Below are 25,484 nucleotides of genomic sequence, written 5' to 3' on the forward strand. Positions count from 1 at the left end.
GCATGTGGCTAAGGAAATACCGAGTCGAAAATTCAGAAATCACTTCTGGTTTCTAAAGGCAAGAGTTTCACGTATTACTAGAGTTGGCTGTAAAACAGATTCCATGAAGCTCGAAACAACCAAATGCATGCGTTGCCAACTGTTTACTCAGTTTTTTTTTTCAAATATTCTGAACATACAAATACTACAGGTAGCGGGAGAACTGCTCCTGTGGGTACTAATAGTGTGGTTGTAGTGCACGAGGTGAGTCACCAACTTTTATTCCTTTACCGCGGTAGCATGTTCAGTGTAGTTTTCTAGTTTTTATGCATCTGATCACATCAGCTATATGTTTCTTAAAATCGTTATTAGCTCAATAAAGCTATCAAGTTATGGCTTCAATCTGTAGAATTGGAAAATGTATGAATTTCATCAAGTTGCCCAGAATGGAATAGCAATTCAATGAAGGTGCGCATTCCACACTACTGGTTGATATAGAGCCCTTTGAGCAACACCACCTGAGCAATTGAGTAGGGCTGCCTCCTGCGACTCATAGTAGGGGAATTATTAGGGAAATAGAAGGACTAATCTGGCGTTACCACAGCATGTTTGACTTTGCAGATACTTTCTTGCTTCGACTCTTCGCCCCCCCCCCCCCCATCGACTATTGGGTCAAAATGCTCTTTAATGCAAAACACAAGTGTTCGTTTGTAGGCGCCTTAGGGTTCAATCAGTCCTCACTGAGGCCTTTATTATGGATGAACGGATTAAACATATTTAATATTTTTCTGTAGGTTGCGCAAGCATCCTACACCGAAACGGGTCCGTCCCACGTTGGATCCGAACAATTTAGTCTTTTGAGTCACTTCGCACACGCATTGGACTTTCTAAAATTGTCCCTGTAGCATAGGACTGCGTACATAACATCCCACTGTTCTTCAGTTTTAGTCTTGTCACTGCGTACCCCGAAGCAACCCCAAAGTGTATGAGCGAGATCTTTGGGGTCATGACATTTATCGCATTTTGTACAAACAGAGAACTCCCGATAAATCATGTCATTAAAATCAAGGCACTGGAAAAAGCTGATGTTGTTCGCAGTAGTGAAACACAATTTCTCTGGAACGCAAAAGCTTTCCGAAGTCCCTCAGTCTGAAAAGCATGGTTGAGGTGCCTTGTAGTTGTCCGGGTGGCCGCATACGGTCTCCAATTAACTCTAAAGCCCTGGTGGCTCAATGAAACTCACACGCGCCTGCGAAATAAAAAAATTATCCCATCAGTATCAGAAGGGAGTTTCACACATGCAGTGCTCAACTTTGCAATTCTCGCAGCGAGATCTACAATGACGAATGGAGCTACAGCTCTGATGATGCTCACGGCGAAGAAGCGGCTAGAATTTTAATAAAATGTTTACAATATTTTATAAAGTTTTACTTTTTATGACAGCGGTATTCTAGGCCACACTATAGGCTCGAAGCTTTGTATGTTTCGCGAAAGTATGTTTGTACTATATGCAACTGACAGGCAATGTTGACGTCAAATACTTTGTACTACGAATGATGTGCATCTACTATTGTTGCAATTAGACTATAAAAATATTTTACCAATTCGGAGCGGAAACAGAATATCGAGTTTTTTTGCTGCTTAGAAAAACTATATTTCCTCCACACATCGGAAATTCCTAAATTTTTCAATCTTGTACACTAGTTATTTTGCTTTATGTTAGGAACTATCACAATTATTCAATCATTTTTACTGTATGGCAAAAAACGTACGTAGGTGTGCAATATCGAAAACAAATTGCAGCCAGTTCTTCACGGTACTGTTGTATGACAGGAATGAGACCTGTTCGCGAATGGCAGGAATGAGACCTTCTACCTCAACCACTCCTACTACAATAGACTTGAAGTAAGGTATATTAGAATATTATTCCTGCAAAATGCTAATTTCTACATTTCTTTTCTGACCTCCTAATTTTTTAGGTTTACACTACCTGCCGGCTTTTCGACCAATAACCCATAGAGGGTAGGCGCCACGATTTAGAGTCCAGCCAGCTCACGCGGGCTGTGACACAAAAGACGAAGACGTGCCACTATGTCGAAGCTAACCATGATGATGATAATCATCATCATCATCAACCATGATGTAAGACATGGATGAACGTGGCTGCAACGTGGCTGAACGTTGAAGCTTGCTCTCGGGGTGTGGCCAAGAATTAAGTAGCTGTTGTTGGTTAATTGATCTATCATCGTTTCTTATGCAATAGTTGTTTGATAAGGGTTTTTTGTGCAGGTCAGACAAGACATGATGCCCTTATCTTCGGCAGGGCCAGGGACTTTTCTTTGGTCTGCTTCTACGAATCCGAAGGAGGTGCCAGTGGATCTTTTCTTGCGCAACGGAATACCATCGGTTCCAGTGGCTCTAGTCCTGACCAATGACGGCATAATTCGGATGAAAAACCCGAAAAACATTCAGGCGGAATTACGGTCAATGACGGCCCCTTTCCAGTCCATAACGGAGGTCCGCCAGTTCGGCAGAGGAGGCATACTGTGCTTTTCGCCAGACCAGTCCTGTGTCCTAGATCTACTGAAGTGCTCGATGTTTGCATCCCATCCGGTGAGCGCGTTCATACCTTCACATTTAGCATGTACCCGATGTCTAGTGCGTGGCGTCGATACCAACATGCCAACCTCCGAAGTACTAGAGCTGTTTTCGCCCGCAGGTGTTATTTCAGTCTATCGGTGTGGACGGGTGGTTGTTAAGAACTAAATACCAACTGAGTCTGTAATTGTTACCTTTGCGGAATCAGTCCGACCATCAGAAATTAAGGCTTGGCCTTTAATTCACAGATTCTAGCCGCTCTCTCCTCGTCCACTCCAATGCATAAAGTGTTGGCGTTATGGTCACACAATGAAAGGTTGTAGGTCAGCGGTCAGGTGTAAGGTCTGCGGGGAAGGTCACAATTCTAGCGACTGTCAGAGTGATAAAGAAAAGTGTTGCCTATGTAACGAAGCTCATGCGACAGATAGCTCTAGGTGTTCGGCAAATGTACGTGAACTGCAAATGCTAGAGATAGTAGAACGAAGACGGTGTTCACGAAAGGAAGCAGCACTTGAAGTAAAACACGAACACAAGGCTATGCCGGTGTTACAGCTCGTCATATGCCAACAATGAAAGCTCTCTCTGTCCCTATTGCGGAAGCGATTGAGAAGGCAGTGGAGAAGGCAATGGAGTGCATCGCTAGGAATCTTTGTGAGTCCTTGGCCCAGATTCTATCGAACCAGATGGCTCAAATGTTGGGTACAGCGGAAAACAACCTCAGTGCACCACGTAACATTAGTGACTCCTCGGAGTTTGCAAAAAGTATGACTCTGATACGCCACAGCAGGCTATGGAAGCCTTTCACATTTGTGACTCCCCTGAAATTTCAAAGGATTATGGCTCCGAAACGCCACAGCCACATACAGTAGCTGCAGATTCAGTAGAGGAAGGTAGCGTATCTCAATGCGAGCTTACCAGGAAAGTGGAGGACTCAGACGAATTGGAGATGGATCCCTGATCGCTAAAGCGCTTGAGATCCCCTTTATACAAAAAAGGCATCGCACCTGTCAATTCTAAAACCAAAAAGTACCAGAAAATTACCCTGTCTAAAGCTGATTTTCTTAAAGGAAATATTCTAAACAAGGCCATTGCTGAGGCCATTTTAGGGCAACAATAGGGTCACTTAAAATCCTTCATTGGAATTGCCGATCGATTCACTCTGCAGCAACTGATCTAAAATATTTGGCATCGAAATTTTCTCCAGATATTATTGCACTACAAGAAACTTGGCTTTCAATGCATCAGTCTTTTCAATTAAATAGATACAGATCTTTCCGTCTAGACTGTCCATCGAAAGGTGGAGGTTTGGCATTTTTAATAATGCTAGAATAAGTCTCAAAGCAAAAATTGCGTATAAGCTCATGTCACCTCACAGTGACATTCTCGCCTTAGAAATAACCTTATCAGGCTGCATGCCTTTTTTGGTGGTGAACGCATACTTTCCTAAAGGTGTAATAGATACTGGAGGTTTAGACGCGGCAGTCACTTCTAGTTATCAAAATAAAATTCTAATCGGCGATTTCACTTCCCATCATACTTGCTGGGGTTTCCGAACTGATCAATGAGGTAAGAGATTGTCGGAGTGGACAGTGGATAATAACTTTTGTTGTCTGAATTCAAGAACACCCACTTACATCAGTGATAGGTCTCGTTCAGCCTTAGATTTAAGCTTTCTGAGTTCATCACTCACTAGTTTGTCGTGGAGTGCATGTGATTGTGCAACAGCGATCATTTGCCTATATTATTCGAGATTGCATGCCAAGTTATAATTTCAGGCTCTCAGACTCGAGTGTTTATTAATTACACCAAATTTACAAAGATTTAGAATCTGCTTTGGCAACTCATTCTGAAGATCAAGAAGGTACCAAAGCCATGAGACTAAGTGCACTGATCAAAAGAACATATAAAAATGCAGAATTCATTCTGGAATCCGCAAAGAGCACAACCCATAGTTCATGGTGGAACTCGGACTGTGCCCGGGATTTCCAACGAAGAAAGGCAGCATGGAAAAAACTTATGTATAACCAGTGCCCCCCAAACTGGTCTGATTACAAGTATCACGCTACAAGTTTTAAACGCACAGTCTCTTTAGCTAAAAAAAAATATGATAGAAAACATTATGATCACCTTTCAAAAGCTTGTAACAAAAAGGCGCTGTTCAGGTTCATGAGATCACGTAAAATGATGCCATCTCCAAATAATATAGGGTTTGAGAATATGTCTTTAGAAGAAACGAACAAATCCTTAGAAACCATGGCTAAAAGCCTGGAGTGTATATTTACGTCAACTAAGCCTTACGATCCACAAAAACTAGCGCTAACGATTGAAGTACTGAAGTTACAGAGGAAGAGTTAACACAAGCGATACAAGGTTTGTTCTCGTCAGTTCCTGGTCCGGATGGAATGACAACTGCTATGATAAAAACATTATTCAAATTATCACCATGTGACATACTAAACAGTGTAAATTATTCGTTAAAATATGCCTGTATTCCGTATGAGTGGAAATAAGCTAAAATAGTGCCGATACAAAAAAGACAAGGATTCCGTAATGTCATAGAAACCCTTCGACCCATTTCTCTTAGATCTAATATGGTAAAGCTCATCGAAAGAGTGCTCCATAAAAGAATTCTAATAGGGATAGAGGACAATTCGATATTGAATCCAAATCAAATTGTCTTCAGAATAGATTGTTCAATCTGGTGTGCTTTAGAAGCCGCAGATTTAAAAGCCGCATTCAGCTTGCTCGCAAAAAAAGACAACATGTGGCACTAGTGACATTAGATATAGCTAAGGCATACGATAGTGTAGAACATTCAGTTTTATTAGACATATTAGAGAGCCACCATCTGCCAAAATATATATTGGCGTAGGTGAGGGAATTTTTGAGAGGAAGAGAGTTCTATTCTTTTAAGGATGGTTGCGCATCGTCAAAGTGCAACCAAACACGCGGTGTCTCCAAGGCGCTGTATTATCGGCAGTTCTATTTAACATCTTAATGAGCACTATACCACAATGCCAAGACGTGAAGGTGTTCGTATATACTGATGATATTACATTTTTACGGCACATAGTGACATATATTTTCTATATCGAAGAACCTTTTAGAACCTTTTAGAACCTTTTAGAACCCAAGAACCTTTTATGACAAGCAATCATTGTCCTACAGACTACCTTCTTTGTTAAATTCTTTAAACCACGAAGATTTCGATCCTTCCTCTAAAGAAAACTGTCAGATTAAACACTTCGCCCAACTGATACATTATCCTCAATGATACTTCTCTCAGAATTTATGCCCATTCTTTCCTTTTTATTATTGCTTTTCATGTTCATGCCAATTCATGACCATACATTTGAACTACTCTCTTTTTATCTTAGCACTGTTTTCATAAACGTTTTGTATTACTTTTCTGTGATGTTATACCTGTATGTTTATTTCATATTTGTTGTACATGATTGACTACCACTCCTGCTGCTTTGTCAACTTGTAAACGGGGTCAGGACCTCGTCAAGCTCTTGAGCTTTTAGTTCTGTACTCCACCTTATCTAAAGGAAATAACATGACTGATTGATTGATTGATTGATATCAAAAGCTACAGAGATATGTCAATATGCTGGAGAGATGGCTAGATGCAGTCTGCACGGCCTTAAATGTACATAAGGGTGCAATATTAATATTCCCGTTGTCTGATCCCATCTCAATTTCAATACGTTATAAACAAGAGCCCATTCCACAGGTGGAATCTCTTCAATATTTGAGAGTAATTTATAATGCCAACTTAAACTGGTAGCCGCACATAGAAAGCATGGAATCTAAAGCACAACTCACCTTAGGAATTCTTCGTAAACTGAGCAGCCGCCGATATGGTTTACGCAGAAGCCCAATGGTGATGATATATAAAATATATATGCGACCGATCCTAGAATTTGGGTGCGTAATGTTCTCAGGTGGCCCTGCTTATAAAATAAAGCCTCTGATTGTGCTTGAACGAGAAGCCTTGAGAATGTGTCTAGGACTTCCTAGGTTTGTAACACACAATGTTTTGTATCAGGAAGCACGATTACCTCCATTGTCTTGCCGTTTTCGTATCCTAACGGTTCAGACGTTTCTGAAATTTTATAGCTATGCGCCGAGACGATCTGAATATGATTTCATAAATGACCCAGACACCTTTTTTTCGTGCCCATTGGCCACGGGTTCAAACACCTCAAATTGCTCTTGTCCAGAAACAACTAGATAGAATTTATGTACAAATTCGAGATGTGATTGCGGCGCAGGTTACAAATCAAATTCTTGAGATAGAATACGATGAGATTTTCCCTCCAAGCCAAATGACAATCCTATAGGGTCTCAAATAGCCGACTGCAGGATTATCTTGCACACGCAGAAACGAATAGTATTATAGCCACAGATGCTAAAGTAATGGATGAAAAGACAGGTGTAGGTATAGACTCCCATTCGCTTGACTGCTATTTTTCCTTAGGATTACCGAATTTAACCCAAGTCTTTGAAGCTGAACTGTTGGCAATAGTTCTAGCGCTGCGAGAGCTACCTTTCAATGCCGCTAACGTGATTATAATCACGGATTTCCTGTCAGTATGTTCGTCCAGTACGGCATCAACAAAATTGATGGCCTCAAAGACGCTCCTTATGCTAGTTCCTCCTCAGCTGCAGCTACTGAAATTAGTATGGGTACCCGGTCATTGCGGCTTAGAAGTAAATAAAATCGCTGACTCTCTAGTACGAGCAGCATTGGAGGGGCCAGTACTATCAGTCCTTGCCGACGTGGCCACTATAACTGCGACAAGACAAAGAAAACTTGCGCTTAGTGTAGACGCTTTGGAAGCAATATTGTCAACACCAGAATTTACTCACATAAGATTTCCATGGAAAATTCATTGGTGTCCTACAAGACAGTTGGAAACCATAATAACCAGATTTCGATGTCGTGTCTCCCCGTTAAAATTCTATTCACATAGATATGGTCTGGTGATATCACCACTATGCAACTTTTGTTCAGAATTGGAAACAAAAGAGCACTTTTTTGATCATGTCGCGATACAAATTGCTCAGGAAAACACTCTTAGTCCTCCCATTCGCTAGCCTGGGGCTGAATTTCACTATAGAAAACATACTTTTCTTCGGTGCTTAGGATCTGGGCTTCAGGCACGAGAAAGATTTCTATGCAGTTTGCAAGTACCTTAATGAAAGTAAAAAATTAAGCTTTTATTTGCGTAAATATTATTCTTGCAAAAAAAATTCCTAGATACACGAGAGCATCGTTTAATCATGCTGATTCCTATTCAATGTACTGAATAGTTGTCTTATCTGAACGAGTGACAAACAACTATTGCACTCCTTTCAATCTGCCTAGGGTGTCTTTTCTTTTTTCTTTTTTATTTCTAGAGGGTGGTTTTCATATTGAAAAAAAATCTTACTGAATTAAGTAATCGATTCTTGGCCGATCTCTCTGAGTGGGTACGAGCCATGGCTGTGGAATCATCATCATCATCATGTCCAAGCCAAAAACCATGCAAGACGTTGCGAGTGAAGACACGGCGATTGAGCCATCAAGCTCTGGCTTGGAAGTCAGAGCGAGAGATGATGGTGACTTCGAATCAAGCCTTATCGATATAATGGACCTCAGTCTTCAAGAGCTCGAAGAGCTGCACCTACTGTCAGTGCTCAACGACGAGGGTCTCCTAGTGCCCGCGAACAGCTTGGAGAGCCTGTTAGAAGAAAGCCACGTAGCTCTGAGTGACGAAACCACCTTGATCGAGAAGTGGAAGACCAGCTTCTGCTCTTTGCAAAAGGCTGCGGACCACCAGGAAACAGTGCACGTCCCAGGTCTGTGCTCCATCACCTTCAAGTTTCAAAAAAGACGACAGCTTCTGATCTAGCCAGACGCCAACATTATCACCACGTTTTCGGCTCTTGCCGCACCGTGAAGTTTAGGCGTGCTAAAGAAAGATTTGATCCGGTACTAAAGGCCTGACCACACGTACTCGTTTCAGCTCCTGAGCCCCAAGATTTCGATGCAGCACTGCGGCCTTCCCCCCCCCCCCCCCCCCCCCAAAAAAAAAGAGCGGGCAAGCAGCATAGAGAAGCCACACGTCCTCTCTCTTTAAATGAAAAAGATGCGGCGCTGCGTCAGAAAGCTAGGCGTTCGCAGCTGCAACGAATGCGTGTGGTTAGGCCTGAACTGTTTCCCGCCATGGCGTCGCAAAGCGTCAACTGTCAGCTTCTGCAGAGAATTATGTCTGTACTTTTGTATGAAATTATTTTAAATGTCCTGGGAGAAGGAATTGGTTTCCTCACAGTTCGAGCAGTTCATTCTACATTCTGACCAGGAGCATTCTGCCACTGGGTCTTGTGGTAGCTCTTCCGCTTCACATGCTTCAAAACGCTGTCAAGTTGGCCATTTTGTACCAACAAGTTTATTTTCAGAGGAATCAACAAGATTTTTGCCAGTCAGTGAAGTAACTATGGCATTTTTTGGCTCCTCATTGCTTTCGCTGTACTTCAGCTAGTCATTTAGAAAATTCGGCGCAATGTCCGGCTTGCGAAACCACTTGTTCGGCGTGCATCAAGATTGGCCATTACTAACCGGGCACAACTCCTGTCCTGCATTCCTACCTGCTGCAGCTTTTTTGTCTAATTCACGAAGCATGCTCGCCCAGGTCATTATGGTGACTGTCTTAAACGTAGATGCCATCCACTCTGCTCGGTAATCCACTCAGTTTTCAAATTGACCCCGAAATTCACAAGACATCAATTGTGGCAGCAGTGCTGCTTACTCAATATTATGGACGTTACATATGTACTCTATCAAAACAGCCGTCACTGAAGGTTACCGTGAATTATACTTAGGAGCCATCCGCTGAATTTCATTTATTTAGCAGTCTTCTGACCTAATATTCTCGCGAGCATCAGCGTTTTAAATCATGTGATCGCTTCTGGTGTTGCTAGTACACAAGTTACTGTTGGCATCTTTGCGCAAGTGCAAACATTTGGATATTTAAACATCTGCAACTTTTCAACACATGTGTGCGTGTGCAAAATTTATAAATAAATATAGCGCCATTTGAGTGCCTGCTACTGAATCGAAATTCTATCATGGTCACTTTCCATCCGCACGCTTCGCCTAATGCCAATTGCCATGGTACAAGGCATCTGCCGAATTTCGGTTAAGGGTGTCACGCTTACTGCAAGAGATACGGTAAAGTTTACGAGATATCTAGCAACGTATGTGGCTGAGCAGTCACTGAGTCAACAACCCAAAAATCACTGCTGGTTATTAAAGTCAAGAGTTTCACGTATTACTACAGCCGGCTGTGGTAAACAGATGCCGGGAAGTTAGTAAATTACGCTCGAAACAACCAAATGCATGCGTTTACAACTTTTTACTAAGTTTTTTAATTGTTCTGAACGTTCAATTACTAAATGCAGCGGGAGAACTGCCCCTGTGTGTACTAGTAGTGTGGTTTAATGCACGAGGTGAGTCACTACCTTTTATTCCTTAACCGTGGTAGCATGTTTAGTGTAGTGTTTCAGTTCTTATGCATCTGATGACATCAGCTATATATTTCTTACAATCGTTCTTAGCTCAATAAAGCTAAGTACTACGTTGACAAATTTTTGGAATGGAATTGACCTGCGAGGCGGTTCCCCGTATTTTAGTGGGCTAAGTTTATTCATTGCGAGGAATTGGTAAATATATAAATTACGGTAACTTGCAATTTCCCAGAATGGAATAGGCACTGAAAGGAGGTGCGCATTTCGCAACAGTGCTTGAAATAGAGCCCCTTGAGGATCACCCTCTTAGCAATTGTGCAGGACTGCCGCCTATAATTCATAGTAGGGAATGATTAGGGGAAAGGCAATGAATAATCTGGCGTGCCCACACCATGTTTGAGTTTGCAGATACTTTCCCGCTGTGACGGAACCCCTTTTCGACGTTTCGGTTAAAATGCTTTATTATTGCAAAACCTAAGTGTTCGTCTTCAGGCACGTTAGGGTTCAATCAACGTCCTCATAGAGGCCTTTGATATGAATGAATGAATGAAAAAAATTCAATATATTCCTATAGGTTGCGCAAGCATCCTAGTTCGAAGCAGGCCACTCCCGCCTTGAGATCGACAAATTTAGCCTTTTGAGTCACTTGGCACGCCCGTTGGACTGTCAAACATTGGCCTTCTAATGTAGGACTGCCTAAATATGTGTCCCATCGTTCTTCAATATTAGCGTTGTCACTGCGTACCGCGAAGCTACTCCAAAGCTTATGAGTAAGATCTTCTGGGTCATAGCATTTATCGCATGTTGTACGAAGCGAGATTGACGAAGATTGATGATTGATAATTACTTTTCGCTGTTTATTTCTCCATTACAAACAAAGAACTCCCAATAAATCATGTCAATAAAAGCGAGGCCACAGAAAAAATGACGTTGTTCGCAGTAGTGAAACATGATTTCTTTGAAACGCAGAAGCGTTTAGATATCACTGAGTCAGAAAAACTAGGTGTAGGTGCCTTGGTGTTGAACGGATGGCGACATACGGTGTCCAATTAACTCTAACGCCCTGGTGGCTCAATGAAACTCACACACAGCTGCACAATAAGAAAATAATTTCTTATCCCATAAAGACCACAATGGAGTTTCACGCATGCAGTGCTCAACTTTGCAATTCTTCGAGTGAGGAGATCTACCTTGACGTAAGAGGTTACAGTTCTGAAGGTTTTCATGGCGGAAAAGTGGCTAGAATTTTGATTAAAATATCAAAATTACCAATATAAATTCACAATTTTTGTGACAGTGGAACTATAGGCTACACATTAGGCTCAAAGGTGTCGATCTTTTACGAATGTATATTTGTACTAAATTTGACTGACAAGAAACATGGAATTCGAATTTGTTGTACTATGAGTGATGGGCATCTACAGCTGTTGCAATCATACTTTAATAAACAATTTACCTATTTGGATGAAAACAGAAAAATTAGACGTTTCGCTGATTCCAAAACCATATGTCCTCCACACAACGAAAGTTCATGAATTTTTCAATCATGTACACGAGTTATTTTGCTTTATTTATGATATATCGCAAATATGCAATCATTTTCACTGAATAACAAAAAAACGTACGTAGGTGTTCAATATCTAAAACAAATTGCATGAAGTTCATCACGGTACTGTTGTATAGCAGCGGCTTCACGGGCGCACAGCTCGGGAGTTTCTGGACTGCGCTGCTACTTGGCTCCGGCCTCTAGAGCACACAATTTAGCATATTCTCCGGCTCGACGAGCTCTCTCACTAGCGAACTCCAGTTTGTGCTCGTATTAGGCTGCCACCACTGCGGTGGCAGTAAGGTTGCTAAATAGAGTCAATGCAAACTTTTTCGAGAAACATACCACTAATTTGCTGGATACAATTAAGTGACCCTGATTACTTCTCTGCCACACGTTCCCCGCTATTATTATCGTTTCAGGCCAGGAAGCACACCAATCAACGCCCTTGTTTTCATTTTCTCTCTCTCTCTCTCTCTCTCATCAAATTTTGTTGCTTCACCCCATCAGCTGAGGCAGTGCCTTCTGCTGTTTCAGCTGAGCTCGGATGGCTTAACTGAGGAGCCGTTTACCGCTGTTCGCGCATGGCCGCAACGAGACCTTCGACCCCAACAACTCCTACTACAATTGCATTAAAGTAAGGTATATTAGGATACTATCCCTGAAAACGCTAATTTCTATGTTTATTTTTTTTTGATCTCCTAATATTTAGGATTCCACTACCTGCCGGCTTTTCGACCAACAACCCATAGAGGGTAGGCGCAACGATTTAGAATCCAGCCAGCTCACGCGGGTTGCGACACAAAAGAAGAAGACGTGCCGCTATGTCGAAGCCAAGCATGATGCAATACGTTGCGAGTGAAGACACGGCGAATGAGCCGTCAAGTCCTGGCTGGGAAGTCAGAGCGAGAGATGATGGTGACTTCGATTCAAGCCTTATCGAAATGATGGACCTCAGTCTTCAAGAGCTCGAAGAGCTGCACCAACTGCCAGAGCTCAATGACGAGGGTCCCCCAGCGCCTGCTAACAGCTTGGAGAGCTTGATAGAAGTAAGCCACGTAGCCCCGAGTGAAGAAACAACCTTGATAAAGAAGTGGAAGAGCAGCTTCTTTTTGCAAAAGGCTTCGGACCACCAAGAAACAGTGAACATGCCAGGTGAGTGCTCCAACACCAAGAACTGCCTCGGGAGAGGACGACACAAAACCTCTGTCAACATTCAGTTGCGGCTGACGTGTGTGAGGTCTTCTACAACTTCGATCACATCCCAGTCCCGGACACGATGGAGGCTAATGACTGAGCGCAAGATGCGGCTGATGGAAGCACACTTGACTGCGAGGCTTCGCTTGCTTTTCGGGCACTGATCTAAGGTTGTAGGCTTTTTAGTTTTGTTGTTCAATGGCCATGTGAGAAAAAAAGTTGCATCTTTGTTATATTTTTTTTCTGGTGAATAAAAATACCGTTTTGTCGTTGGTCCCCGTCGTTGGTTTAAGTTTCTATTGTACGCATGCCAGGTGGCACTTCACTTGAATGCGTGTATTCAAACGAATTACTAGGCCTCCCGAGTCGATGTGTAAATATATTAGTATGTTTTACAAGCTTTCCAGTAATGTAGGCACTTGCTTCGTCGCTTTGCGCCAACGTCCTCATGCGCTAGCTAACTTGATTGCCTGCTCGTTCCTATGTTTTGGCTTGCACCCACTACAGGAGATTGTGAAATAAACCGGGGGTGAATGTAATGAAGAAAATTGAAGGTAAAATTTTGATGAAGCAGGAATAAATTTTCAGAGCTGGCCAAAACACCAGCGGCAGCGGCATTAGTGTGTCCGTGATTCTTTGTCTTCGCCTTGGCGGCCAGTGGCGGGACACGACAAAATGGCGATAAGAAGAAGCAAGTTTTGATTTCAATCTTCAACGCGTTTTAGTCTTCCTTCTTATTTTGGTCTTGTCAGCTTAGTGATGGCTGCGTTACTTGGGATTTTCACTTACGCTGATATCTTTGCTGCGGTTGGAACGCGTTTTCTTTATTCGCTAACTATCATTTCTAGTGGCTTTACTGATTTATTCTAGAGAATACTTTGTTTCACTTGGCGTCTCTCATTCAAAGTCAAGTGTGTCTTGCGAAGCCTGGCGTGCCACACATTCAATTGACAGAATGGAAAAATTTTTTCATGCTTATGCGGGTGCATTCAGAGAAGAGGCTGAGAAAGCTCAGTGTCGCAAAGGGTTGCTGCTTAACGCGCAGGAACCCGCTGGTTGGCGCATCCAATATTCGCTCGACGCAACACACGCGCTGGTGATGTCAGCGTCATTTTATGTGTTCGAAGACGCTATTGCGTTACTCGATGCACATTTCAATGACGCCAAATGCGACAACATCCCCTGGTTCAAGTTTCGAGAAAGACGACAGCTTCCGATCTAGCCAGTCGCCGACTTTGTCACCACGTTTTCGGCTCTAGCCGCACCGTGAAGTTTAGGCGTGCTAAAGAAAGATTTGATCCGGTACTAAAGGCCTGACCGCACGTACTCGTTTCAGCTCCTGAGCCCCAGGATTTCGATGCGGCACTGCGGCCTTCCCCCCCCCCCCCCCCCAAAAAAAAAAGAGTGGGCAAGCAGCATAGAGAAGCCACAAGTCCTCTCTCTTTAGATGAAAAAGATGTGGCGCTGCGTCAGAAAGCTAGGCGTTCGCAGCTGCAACGAATGCGTGTGGTTAGGCCTGAACTGTTTCCCGCCATGGCGTCGCAAAGCGTGAACTGCCAGCGTCGGCAGAGAGATATGTCTATCTCCTTGTATGAAATTATTTTGAATGTCCCGGGAGGAGGAATCGGTTTGCTCACAGTTGGAGCAGTTCTTTCCACGTTCTCATGAGGAGCGTTCTGCCACTGGGTCTTGTGGTAGCTCTTCCGCTTCACATGCTTCAAAACGCCGTCAAGTGGACCATTCTGTACCAACAAGTGTATTTTCAGAGAAACAAACAACATTTTAAACCGTCACTGAAGTAACTATGGCATTTTTGACTCCTCGTTGCTTCCACTGTAGTTCAGCTAGTCATTTAGCAAATTAGGTGCAATGTCCGGCTTGCGAAAGCACTTGTTCAGCCTGCGTCAAGATTTGTTATTACTAACCGGGCACAACGCCTGTCCTGCATCCCTACCTGACGCAGCTTTTTTGTCTACTTCATCGAGCATGCTCGCGCAGATCATTACGTTGAGTGTCTTAAACGTAGATGGCATCCACTCTGCTGAGTAATAGGCTCAGTTTTCAAATTGGCTCCAAAATTCGCAAGACGTCAATTGTGGCAGCAGTGCTGCTTACTCAATTTTATGGACGGTACATATATACTCTGTTAAAACAGCCGTCACTGCAGGTTTCCGTACATTATACTTAGAAGCCATCCGCTGAGTTTCATTTATTTAGCAGTGTTCATAGCTAATATTCTGGCGAGCACCAGCGTTTTATATCAAGTGATCGCTTCTGGTGTTGCTAGTACCCAAGTAACTATTGGCATCATTGCGCAAGTGCAAACATTTGGGTATTTAAACATCTGCAACTTTTCAACATATGTGTGTGTGTGTGCAAAACTTATACATAAATATAGCGCTATTTCACTGCCTGCTACCTAATAGAAATTCTAACACGGTCACGTTGCATCCACACGCTTCGCCTAATACCGATTGCCATGGTACATGGCATCTGCCGAATTTCGGTTAAGGGAGTCACGCTTACTGCAAAACATACGGTAGTGTTTACGAGATATCTAGCAACGTATGTGGCTAAGCAGTTACTGAGTCGAAAACCCAGAAATCACTGCTGGTTATTAAAGTCAAAAGTTTCAAGATTTACTACAGCCGGCTGTGGTAAACAGATGCCGGGAAGTTAGGAAAATATGCTCGAAACAGCCTAATACATGCGTTGCCAACTGTATAGCTTTTTTTTAACTTTTCTGACCATACAAATACTATAGGTAGCGGAATAACTGCCCATTTGTGCACTAGTGTGCATGGCAGCCACGAATCTGGCACGTACTACAGCATGCTAAACCCTTTCTGCTTTATCGTTCAGGTTCTGGCTGCGTGGCTTTAGCTGCAGCTGATTCCAACCACCTGCACAGTTCAGTATATACCGCCAACCAGGATTTCAGTGCCGGCGTTGAAGTTTCATTGAACTAAAGTTTCTTCACTTTTCATGAAGCCATTCAATCAAACAAAGCGGTGCCTGCACATGCTCCCTGCTGGACAACACCTCATCACGTGGACAGCCTCGTAGATGTAAGACCAACATCACCGGCATTGATCTGTGTGCTTGGTAGCAGCGCATTTGGCACGTTGCAAAGATGCTGACCTCTTTCTGCTTTATTGACTTGATTGGTATGTGGGGTTTAACGTCCCCAAACCACCATAAGATTATGAGAGACGCCGTAGTGGAGGGCTCCGCAGATTTCGACACCTGGGGTTCTTTATTGTGCACCTAAATATGAGCACATGGCCTACAAAATTTCCGCCTCCATCGGAAATGCAGCCGCCGCCGCCGGGATTCGAGCCCGGGACCCGCGAGTGAGTAGCAGAGTACCTTAGCCACTAGGCCACCGCGGCGGGGCCTTTCTGCTTTATCGTTAGGGGTCAGTATATACATGCCTACCCATTGCTTCAGAAATTATAACAGCTTTTTTATGCTGCTGCCATGCCCACAATTTTTTCAAGACTTTTTTATAAATATTTACACATTCCAGGATAAGATTTTGGCATCTGGTGACGTTGAATCTAACCCTGGACTGACAGAAAAGAATTTGTTTATGCAGTTGCTTTCAGGGCAATCCAGTATAACTATATCAATGAACAATACGTTTACTATACAGGGCCAAATTGAAAGTGACTAAAGCAAATTAAACGACCGTATTGGGAATGTGGAACATCACCTACCGACTTTGCTTTCATTAAAATGAAGTAGATGAAATAAAAGTAATCGTAGCATAGCTTAGAGAAGCTATGCGCCTCACATCGCGAAGAAATGAAGAGCTTAAAAATTGGAACAGGAGAAATCACCTAATAATTTATGGTATTGAAAAAACCGTCTCCGACACAAATGAAACTCAGACCAGTCATATTCAAGAAAACGTGTTCTTAAAAAAACTTGGAGTTACGGTCAGTGGTATAGAGCTGCGTCATGGACTAGGTAAAAAATCTGCTAAAACCGTCCTGTGGTAATTGCGAGAGTATCGAGAAAAAACATCAACACTTAAGACATGTTTTAAACTAAAGTGATCGTTTGTTTCAGTCACCGAAGATTTTTATTCCGGCGTTACAGAAACCCGGGAGAAATCTTGGCCAACCCTGAACCTGAAAAGAAAAATGGTTTGAAAGTCAGGCTGGTATGTGATAAGCTGTACGTAGACGACATTCCGTTTGGTTGGCGTAAAACCTACAATAAAAGGTATAAGATTTTCTAGCAAATTACAATAAAAAGTGAATGCTCAAAATTTATCTGTCCTTAACGTAAATTGTCGTAGCATTGTAAATAAATCTGCCCTGCTTGAAGCCTTGTTTGTTGCCCATGAACTGAATATTGCTGTGCTTACAAAAACTTGGTTAAGTGATGACAAATCCGACAGCGAATTCGTTCCGGAAAACTACATGTGCTTTCGTAAAAATCGAGAAAGAAGAGAAAAAGGGGTCGCTATATCATTTAGGGCACCCTTAAAACTTGTAAGAAAGCCTGAAATTTCATGAGTTGAATGCATTTTTTCCACTACATATCTTAACAGAGTGAGAAACATTCTCGAAGCGATTTATAGGCCACCTAAATCCTCTGTCTCGGTTCTTGAAAAAACCTGATGATTGCATGTCCTGTCATATAAAACCAGAAGACAGAATAAGTTTCGCAGGTGATATTAATTTTCCGAATTTCGATTGAACGCTCTCTCTGCGCACTCTTCTGATCAAAATGACACAAAAATGCTTGACGTAGGTTTTAATTACAATTTGCTACAGATTGTATTCCAACCTACTAGAATTCAAAGTGCGATTTCAATCCTATATCTCTTTTGTGTTAGTGCTACTGTTAAAAATTTTGTATTGTGTGATGTTGCTTGGGGAATATCTGTTCATGAAGCTGTGGTTTTAACCCTAACTGATGCTTTAATTGTATGATCAGCTCACTGTTAATCACCAGTCCTGGAACATTTTTCGTGGTTATGATGAGTCAATCATTGATTTTTAGACCTCTCCTTTGATGCTTTTTCAGAAAACACGAGCAATATAAGCGATCTATGGCTAGCTTTCAAAAACGTTGTTAAGGAATGTATAGTACGTTATGTGCCACTGATAAATTAAATATCACCCGGTAAAAATGCTCAGATCACCCGAAAACCTCTTCAGCTAACACGCAAACTTAGGAGACTAAAATAAAAAGGCCAGAAATCCGTTTTGCTGTTCACTAGATAATTCTATTCCTAAGTTAGCAACGAAACTGGAATGACAAACTCGGAAGGATAAGGCAAAAAGTTATGGTGTATCACTTCCCTCTTTTATGATGGCGTCACCTGAAAAGTTTTGGAGATCTATTAAGCTGAGTTCATGTAGCACTACCTCGTTTTTACTAACTTTGCATGTCATTACTGATAACACAGCTGTGCCTCCTGCTTTCAACAAACACTTTAGATCTGTATTTACAACAGATAATATTTTTCTGAGAATGTTAAATATTTCTTTGCCACCTATGCCGGATGGCAGAATTACTGTGCAGGGTATTTTAAACCTTCCGATTGACGTAGTCGTTAAAAAATATCCTGGCCTAGACGATATCCCAAACGCCTTCGTAAAAAGATATGCAGAGTGGTGTGTGAAGTATTTACTCGTATTGCTCAAAAATCTTTCGCTGACGGTTCATTGTAGGAGGACTGGAAAACTGCGAGAATCAAACCACTCTTTAAATCTGGTAATAAATCCAGCATCGCAAATTATTGGTCCATTTCATTGACATTTACTTCATGCAAAATGTTCGAGCACATAGTTTATAAACATATAGTCAAATTTCTTGAAATGTGTAAAGTTTTAACAGATGCACAACATGGCTTTAGGCGTGGGTATTCTACAAGTATACAATTAGTCGGAAATACGCATGATTTGCTGAAGGTATAAATTGGAAGATATAAGACAGACGCTATATGCATGGATTTTAGGAAGGCCTTCGATAAAGTATCGCATAATAAATTACTTCACAAACCAGGTTTCATATTAACAAATATTACTCTACTAGCATGGATTAGAGTTTACCTGATGAATCGTTACCGATACGTTTCTCTAAATGACACCTGCTTAGGTCGAGTTGACGTTGTTTCTGGTGTACCTCAGGGGTCCTTGCTTGGGCTTCTATTATTTTTGATATTTACAAATGACTTCAACACTGATATCAATCTTAAGACTAAACTTTATGCAGATGACTGCGTGATTTATGAAACAGTTGAGCCAATCGAGGATCAGAATAAATTAAACGAAAACTTCCAAACACTCGTATTAAGGTGTGGTCAGTGGCAAAGGAATAATAATTACGACAAGACGGTCTTTATGCGAATAACCCACAAAAAACCCACTTTTTTCTTACGGGGCAAAGAGAAACACCCTCTCGGAGGTTGATGAGTGTGTACCTGGGTCTTTCATTTACAAATAATTTATTATGGTCGAAACATATAGATGTTGTTACGAATAAGGCATTACGGAAAATATTCTCTTTAAGATGATCCTTAATATCATCCACTCCTTCCGTTCGTTTCCTCGCATACCAGTCGATTATATCGCCTATGCTTTAATATGCCGTGCCAATTTGGGACTAATACACTAAAATAAATATCAGCAAACTCGAAATAATACAAAAAAGTAGTTCGTTACTAATATAAGTCATCTAGTCATTCACCAAATACTGAACTAATCAAACGATCTGGGTTGCCCTCAGTTCGCAATAGGGGTAAAGTTTGCCGGCTAAAATTATTTTACTAAATAGTTGAAGATCATTATAACAAGGACTCCTCTCCCATTATTCATTATTCACAGGGTTACAAAACCAGGCAAAGAAATTCTTTTACGATAACCCCTTTACTACCAAAAAATAACTGTTTTATACACTCATTTTTCTCTAGAACTACGGTTGATTGGAATATACTCCCCAAAAATATTGTAACCCAAACCTTCTTTCTTCGTTTAAAAAATATTTGCAGTAGCTTGTTATCACCGTTTATAATACTTCTTTTTATTATGCGTTCCAACCTATTGCATTATCCTGTTCACTTGGATAATTTTGCTCCTTGAAATTATATTCTTTTTTTGTTTATTGAGCTTGTTATTGTACTCTTGCCCTTTACTTTTTCTATTTGATGGGAAATATCGTTGTGTTCTTGTCATTTTCTTAACCCTGTTATTTTATCTGTTTGCATTGTATTTCTCACTTTACACATTTTCTTTGAAAATCATTGTGCCTTTTGATAGCATGTCTCAATGTATCACACCTGCTATAGTCTCTGCATGAGACTTCAGTATCAATAAATAATAAAAATAAGATTATGAGTAGTGTGGTTGTAATGCAAGAAATGAGTCACCAACTTAATTTCCGAGCCGCGCTAGCAAGTTTATTGTAGTTTTCTAGTTCTTATGCATCTGATCTTATCAGCAATATGTTTCTTACAATCGTTCTTAGCTCGATAGAGCAATAAAGTTATGGCTTTCCTACGTTAAAAAATTGTAGGAATGGAATTGACCAGCTATGTTATTCCTGGTATTGGAACGGGCTAAGTTTTTTCATTCCGAGATATGGGAAATTATGAAATTTATGGGGAGTTGTTTTCCCCAAAACGGAATAGGAATGTAAAGGAGGTGCACATTCCGCAACACTCGTTTGAAAAGAGCCCTTTGAGCATCACCCCAAGAGCGATTGTGTAGGGCTGCCTCCTATGACTCATAGGCGGGGAAAAATTAGGGTAAAGCCCCGCCGCGGTGGTTTAGTGGCTAAGGTACTCGGCTGCTGACCCGCAGGTCGCGGGTTCAAATCCCGACTGCGACGGCTGCATTTACGATGGAGGCGGAAATGCTGTAGGCCCGTGTGCTCTGATTTAGGTGCACGTTAAAGAACCCAAGGCGGTCAAAATTTCCGGAGCCCTCCACTACGGCGTCTCTCATAATCAGATGGTGGTTTTGGGACGTTAAACCCCACAAATATAATCAATCAAAGATTTGGGGAAAAGCAAGAATTATTTTGGCATGCCCATAGCAAATGACAGTTTGCGGATACTTTCCTGCTATGACTTCCCCACCCCCAATCGACTAATCGGTCAAAATGCTTTATAATGCGAAACACAATTGTTTGTCTTTAGGCGCCTTAGGGTTCAATCAGTCCTTTCTGAGGCCTTTATTATGAATGAATCAATAAATCATAATTATTATTTTTCTATAGGTTGCGCTTGCGTCCTACACCGTAGTGGGCCCCTCCCAAGTTGGGACCGAACAAATTAGCCTTTTGAGTCAATTTGCACACCGGTTGGACTTTCCAACATTGTTCCTGTAATGTAGGACTGGGTAAACTACATCCCATTGCTCTTTAGTATTATCCTTGTCAATGCGTAATGTGAAGCAACTCCAAAGCATTTGAGCGAGATCTTCAGGGTCATAGCATATATTGCATGTTGTACAAACACAGAACTTCCGATAAATGCTGTTCTTTAAAACGAGACACTGGAAAGGCTGATGTTGTACCGAGAAGTGAAACAATTTCTCTGAAACAAATAAGCATTTCGAAGTATCTTATTCAGAAAAGCATGGTTGTGGTGCCTTGTAGTTGTGCGGGTGGCCGCGTACAGTATCCAAATAACTCAAAAGCCCGGGTAGCTCAATGAAACTCACACGCGGTTGCACAATAAAAAAATTGATTTCTTATCTCATAAATACCAGAATGAAGTTTCCCACATGCAGTGCTGAACTTTGCTCATTTTGCGGCGAGGAGATCTACCTTGTCGAAAGGGGCTACAGCTCAGATGGTTTTCACGGAGTAGAAGTGGCTAGAATTTTGATTAAAATATTTACAATATTGATATATTTTAAATTTTTATGACAGCGGAACTCTAGGCTACACAATTGGTTGAAAGCTGTCAATATTTCGGGCAAATAATTTTGTACTAAATGTGACTGACAGGCAACATTGGCGTCGAATGTTTTGGACTAAGAGTGATTCGCTTATACTACTCTTGCAATCAGACTATAATAAACAATTTAACAATATAAACCAACACAAAAAATTTAGACGTTTCCTTGCTTTCAAAGTTATGTTCCCTCCACACATAAAAATCCATGAATTTTTCATTATTGTACACAAGTTATTTTGCTATAATTTATGATATATCACAACTATTCAATCCTTTTTACTGTATAGCAAAAAAAACGTACGTAGGTGTTCAATATCTAAAACAAATTGCAGGCAGTTCTTCACGGTAGTGTTGTATGACCGTGCCTTATTGGGCGCAGAGCTCGGGAGTTTCTCGACTGCGCTGCTACTTGACTCCAGCCTTAGAGCACGCATTTAGGATATTCTACGGCTCGACGAGCCCTCTCACAAGCCAACTCCCGTTTGCGCTCGTTTTAGGCAGCCGCCTCTGCGGTGGCAGTAAGGTTGTTAACTAGAGTCAATGCAAACTTTTTCGAGAAACATGCCGCTGATTTCCTGGATACCATTACGTGGCCTTGATTGCTTCTCTGCCACAATTTCCCCGCTATTATTATCGTTTCAGGCCAGGAAGCACGCCAATCAATGCCCTTGTTTTCATTTTCTCTCTCTATTTCATCCAGTTTTGTTGCCTCGCGACATCAGCTGAGGCACTGCTTTTCCTGTTTCAGCTGAGCTCGGGTGGGTGACTTAACTGAGGAGCCGTTTACCCCTTTTCGCGCATGGCCGGAGTGACACCTTCGACCCCAACTAATCCTACTACAATAGCTTTAAAGTAAGGTATATTAGGATACTATTCCTGCAAAATGCTAGTTTCTAGGTTTATTTTTCTGATCTCCTAATTTTTAGGTTTACACTACCTGCCGGCTTTTCGAATAATAACTCATAGTGGGTAGGCGCCACGAATAAGAAACGAGCCAGCTCACGCGGGTTGTGACACAAAAGACGAAGACGTGCCGGTATGTCGAAGCCAACCACGATGCAAGACCTTGCGAGTGAAGACACGGCGATTCAGCCATCTAGCCCTCGCTGGGAAGTCAGAGCGAGAGACGATGGTGACTTCGATTCAAGCCTTATCGATATAATGGACCTCAGTCTTTATGAGCTTGAAGAGCTGCATCTACTGCCAGAGCTCGACGACAAGGGTCCCCTAGCGCCTGCTAACAGCTTGGAGAGCTTGGTAGAAGTAAGCCACGTAGCTCCGAGTGACGAAACTACAGTGATAGAGAAGTGGAAGACCAGCTTCTGCTCTTTGCAAAAGGCTGCGGACCACCAGAAAACAGTGCACAACCGAGGTCAGTGCTCCACCACCGTGAGTGCCTCGGGAGAGGACGAGACAAAATGCCCTTCATAACAAGCTTCGGTGGATACTGTGGCCTGTGTCAACATCGAGTTGCGGCTGACGTGTGTGAGGTCTTCTACAACTTCGATCACATCCTAGTCCCGGGCAAGATGAAGGCTAATGACTGAGCGCAAGATGCGGCTGATGGAAGCACACTTGACTGCAAGGCTTGGCTTGCTATTAGGACACTGAGCGCAGGTTGTAGTTTTTTTTTAGTTTTGTTGTTGCATCTTTGTTATATTTCTGTTGTTTTTTTTTTCTGGTGAATAAAAATACCGCCCTTTGGTTGGTCCCGGTCGTTGGTTTCAGTTTCCAATCTACGCATGCCAGGTGGCACTTCACTTGCATGCGTGTTTTGAAACGAATTACTAAGACTCCCGAATCGATGTGTAAATAAATAGTGTGTATGACAAGCTTGGAGTAATGTAGGTGCTTTCTACGTCGCTTTGCGCCAACGACCCCTTGCGCGAGCTTACTTGATTGCCTGTCGCACCTATGTTTAGGCTCGTACCCACTACAGGTGACTGTCAAATAAACCAGTGGTGAATGTAGTAGAGAAAATAGAAATTAAAATGTTGATGAAGCTCGAATAAAGTTTCAGACGAGGCCAAACCACCAGCCGCAGCGCCATTAGTGTGTCCGTGCTTCTATGCTTTCACCTTGGTGGCCAGTGGCGGGACACGACAAAATGGCAATAAGAAGAAGCAAGTTTTAATTTCGATTTTCAACGCGTTTTAGTCTTCCTGTTTCATTTGGTTTTGTGAGCTTAGTGATGGCTGCTTTACTTGGGATTTTCACGTACGCTGATATCTTTGCTGCGCTTGGAACACCTTTTCTTTATTCACTAACGTTCATTTCTAGTAGATCTACAGGCTTTACTCATGAGAATAATTTGCTTCACATGGCATCTGTCATTCAAAGTCCGGTGTGTCTTGCGAAGACTGGCGGGCCACTCATCCAATTGACAGATTGGAAAATATTTTTTTCATGCTTATGCGGGCGCACTCAGAGAAGAGGCTCCAGAGCTCAGCGTCGCAAAGGATTGCTGCTTAACGCGCAGGGACCCGCTGATTGGCGCATCTATTACACGCTTGACGCAATTAACGCATCGGCGACGTCAGCGTCAGTGTATATGCTCGAAGACGCTATTGCGTTATTCGGCACACATTTCAAGGACGCCAAATGCGACAACATCACCATGTTCAAGTTTCAAGAAAGACGATAGCTTCCGATCTAGCCAGTCGCCGACTTTATCACCACGTTTTCGGCTCTTGCCGCACCGTGAAGTTTAGGCGTGCTAAATAAAGATTTGATCCGGTACTAAAGGCCTGACCACACGAACTCGTTTCAGCGCCTCAGCGCCAGAATTTCGGTGCGGCGTTGCGGCCTTTCCCAAAAAAGAGAGCGGGCAAGCAGCTTAGAGAAGCCACACGTCCTCTCGCTTTAGATGAAAAGGATGCGGCGCTGCGTCATAAAGCTAGTCGTTCGCAGCTGCAACGAATGCGTGTGGTCAGGCCTGAACTGTTTCCCGCCAAAGCGTCGCAAAGCGTGAACTGCCAGCTTCGGCAGAGAGATATGTCTATATCCTTTTATGAAATTATTTTAAATGTCCTGGGAAAAGGAATTGGTTTGCTCACAGTTTGAGCAGCTCGTTCCACATTCTGATCAGGAGCATTCTGCCACTGTGCCTTGTGGTAGCTCTTCTGCTTCACATGCTTCAAAATGCCGTCAAGTTGGCCATTCTGTACCGACAAGTATATATTCAGAGAAACGAACAAGATTTTAGCCAGACACTGAATTAACTATGCTATTTTAGGCTCCTCATTGCTTCCGCTGTAGTTAAGCTAGTCATTCAGCTAATTAGGCGCAATGTCCGGCTTGCGAAAGCACTTGTTCAGCGTGCGTCAAGATTGGCCATTACTAACCGGGCACAACGCCTGTCCTGCATTCCTACCTGACGCAGCTTTTTTGTCTACTTCATCGAGCATGCTCGCCCAGGTCCTTACGACGACTGTCTTAAACGTAGATGCCATCCAATCTGCTCGGTAATCCGTTGATTGATTTGATTGATATGTGGGGTTTAACGTCCCAAAACCACTATATGATTATGAGAGACACCGTAGTGGAGGGCTCCGGAAATTTAGACCACCTGGGGTTCTTTAACGTGCACCCAAATCTGAGCACACGGGTCTCCTCGGTAATCCACGCAGTTTTCAAATTGACCCCGAAATTCACTAGTCGTCAATTGTGGCAGCAGTGCTGCTTACTCAATTTTATGGACGTTACATATGTCATCTATTAAAACAG

General features: G+C 42.4%; 2 protein-coding genes across 2 annotated transcripts in view; one reads left to right on the forward strand and one right to left on the reverse strand.

The window, feature by feature from the left end:
- LOC119161893 (tachykinin-like peptides receptor 86C) overlaps nt 1–25,484 on the reverse strand; it is a 705,859-nt gene that overhangs the window by 256,956 nt on the left and 423,419 nt on the right. The gene's annotated exons all lie outside the window — the stretch shown is intronic.
- LOC142776497 (uncharacterized) lies at nt 553–13,110 on the forward strand. The gene is made up of 3 exons (XM_075880291.1): nt 553–2,592; nt 12,176–12,275; nt 12,351–13,110. Exon 3 carries the CDS (start codon nt 12,463–12,465, stop codon nt 12,997–12,999), a length of 537 nt encoding a protein of 178 aa, XP_075736406.1. The 5' UTR covers nt 553–2,592; nt 12,176–12,275; nt 12,351–12,462; the 3' UTR covers nt 13,000–13,110.

Source organism: Rhipicephalus microplus, chromosome X, assembly GCF_043290135.1.
Source record: "Rhipicephalus microplus isolate Deutch F79 chromosome X, USDA_Rmic, whole genome shotgun sequence".
NCBI classification, from domain to species: Eukaryota; Metazoa; Arthropoda; class Arachnida; order Ixodida; family Ixodidae; genus Rhipicephalus; species Rhipicephalus microplus.

Excerpts from the sequence above, each read along its gene's own strand:
- LOC142776497 (XM_075880291.1), top strand. The coding sequence starts at position 12,463 with ATGTCGAAGCCAAGCATGATGCAATACGTTGCGAGTGAAGACACGGCG.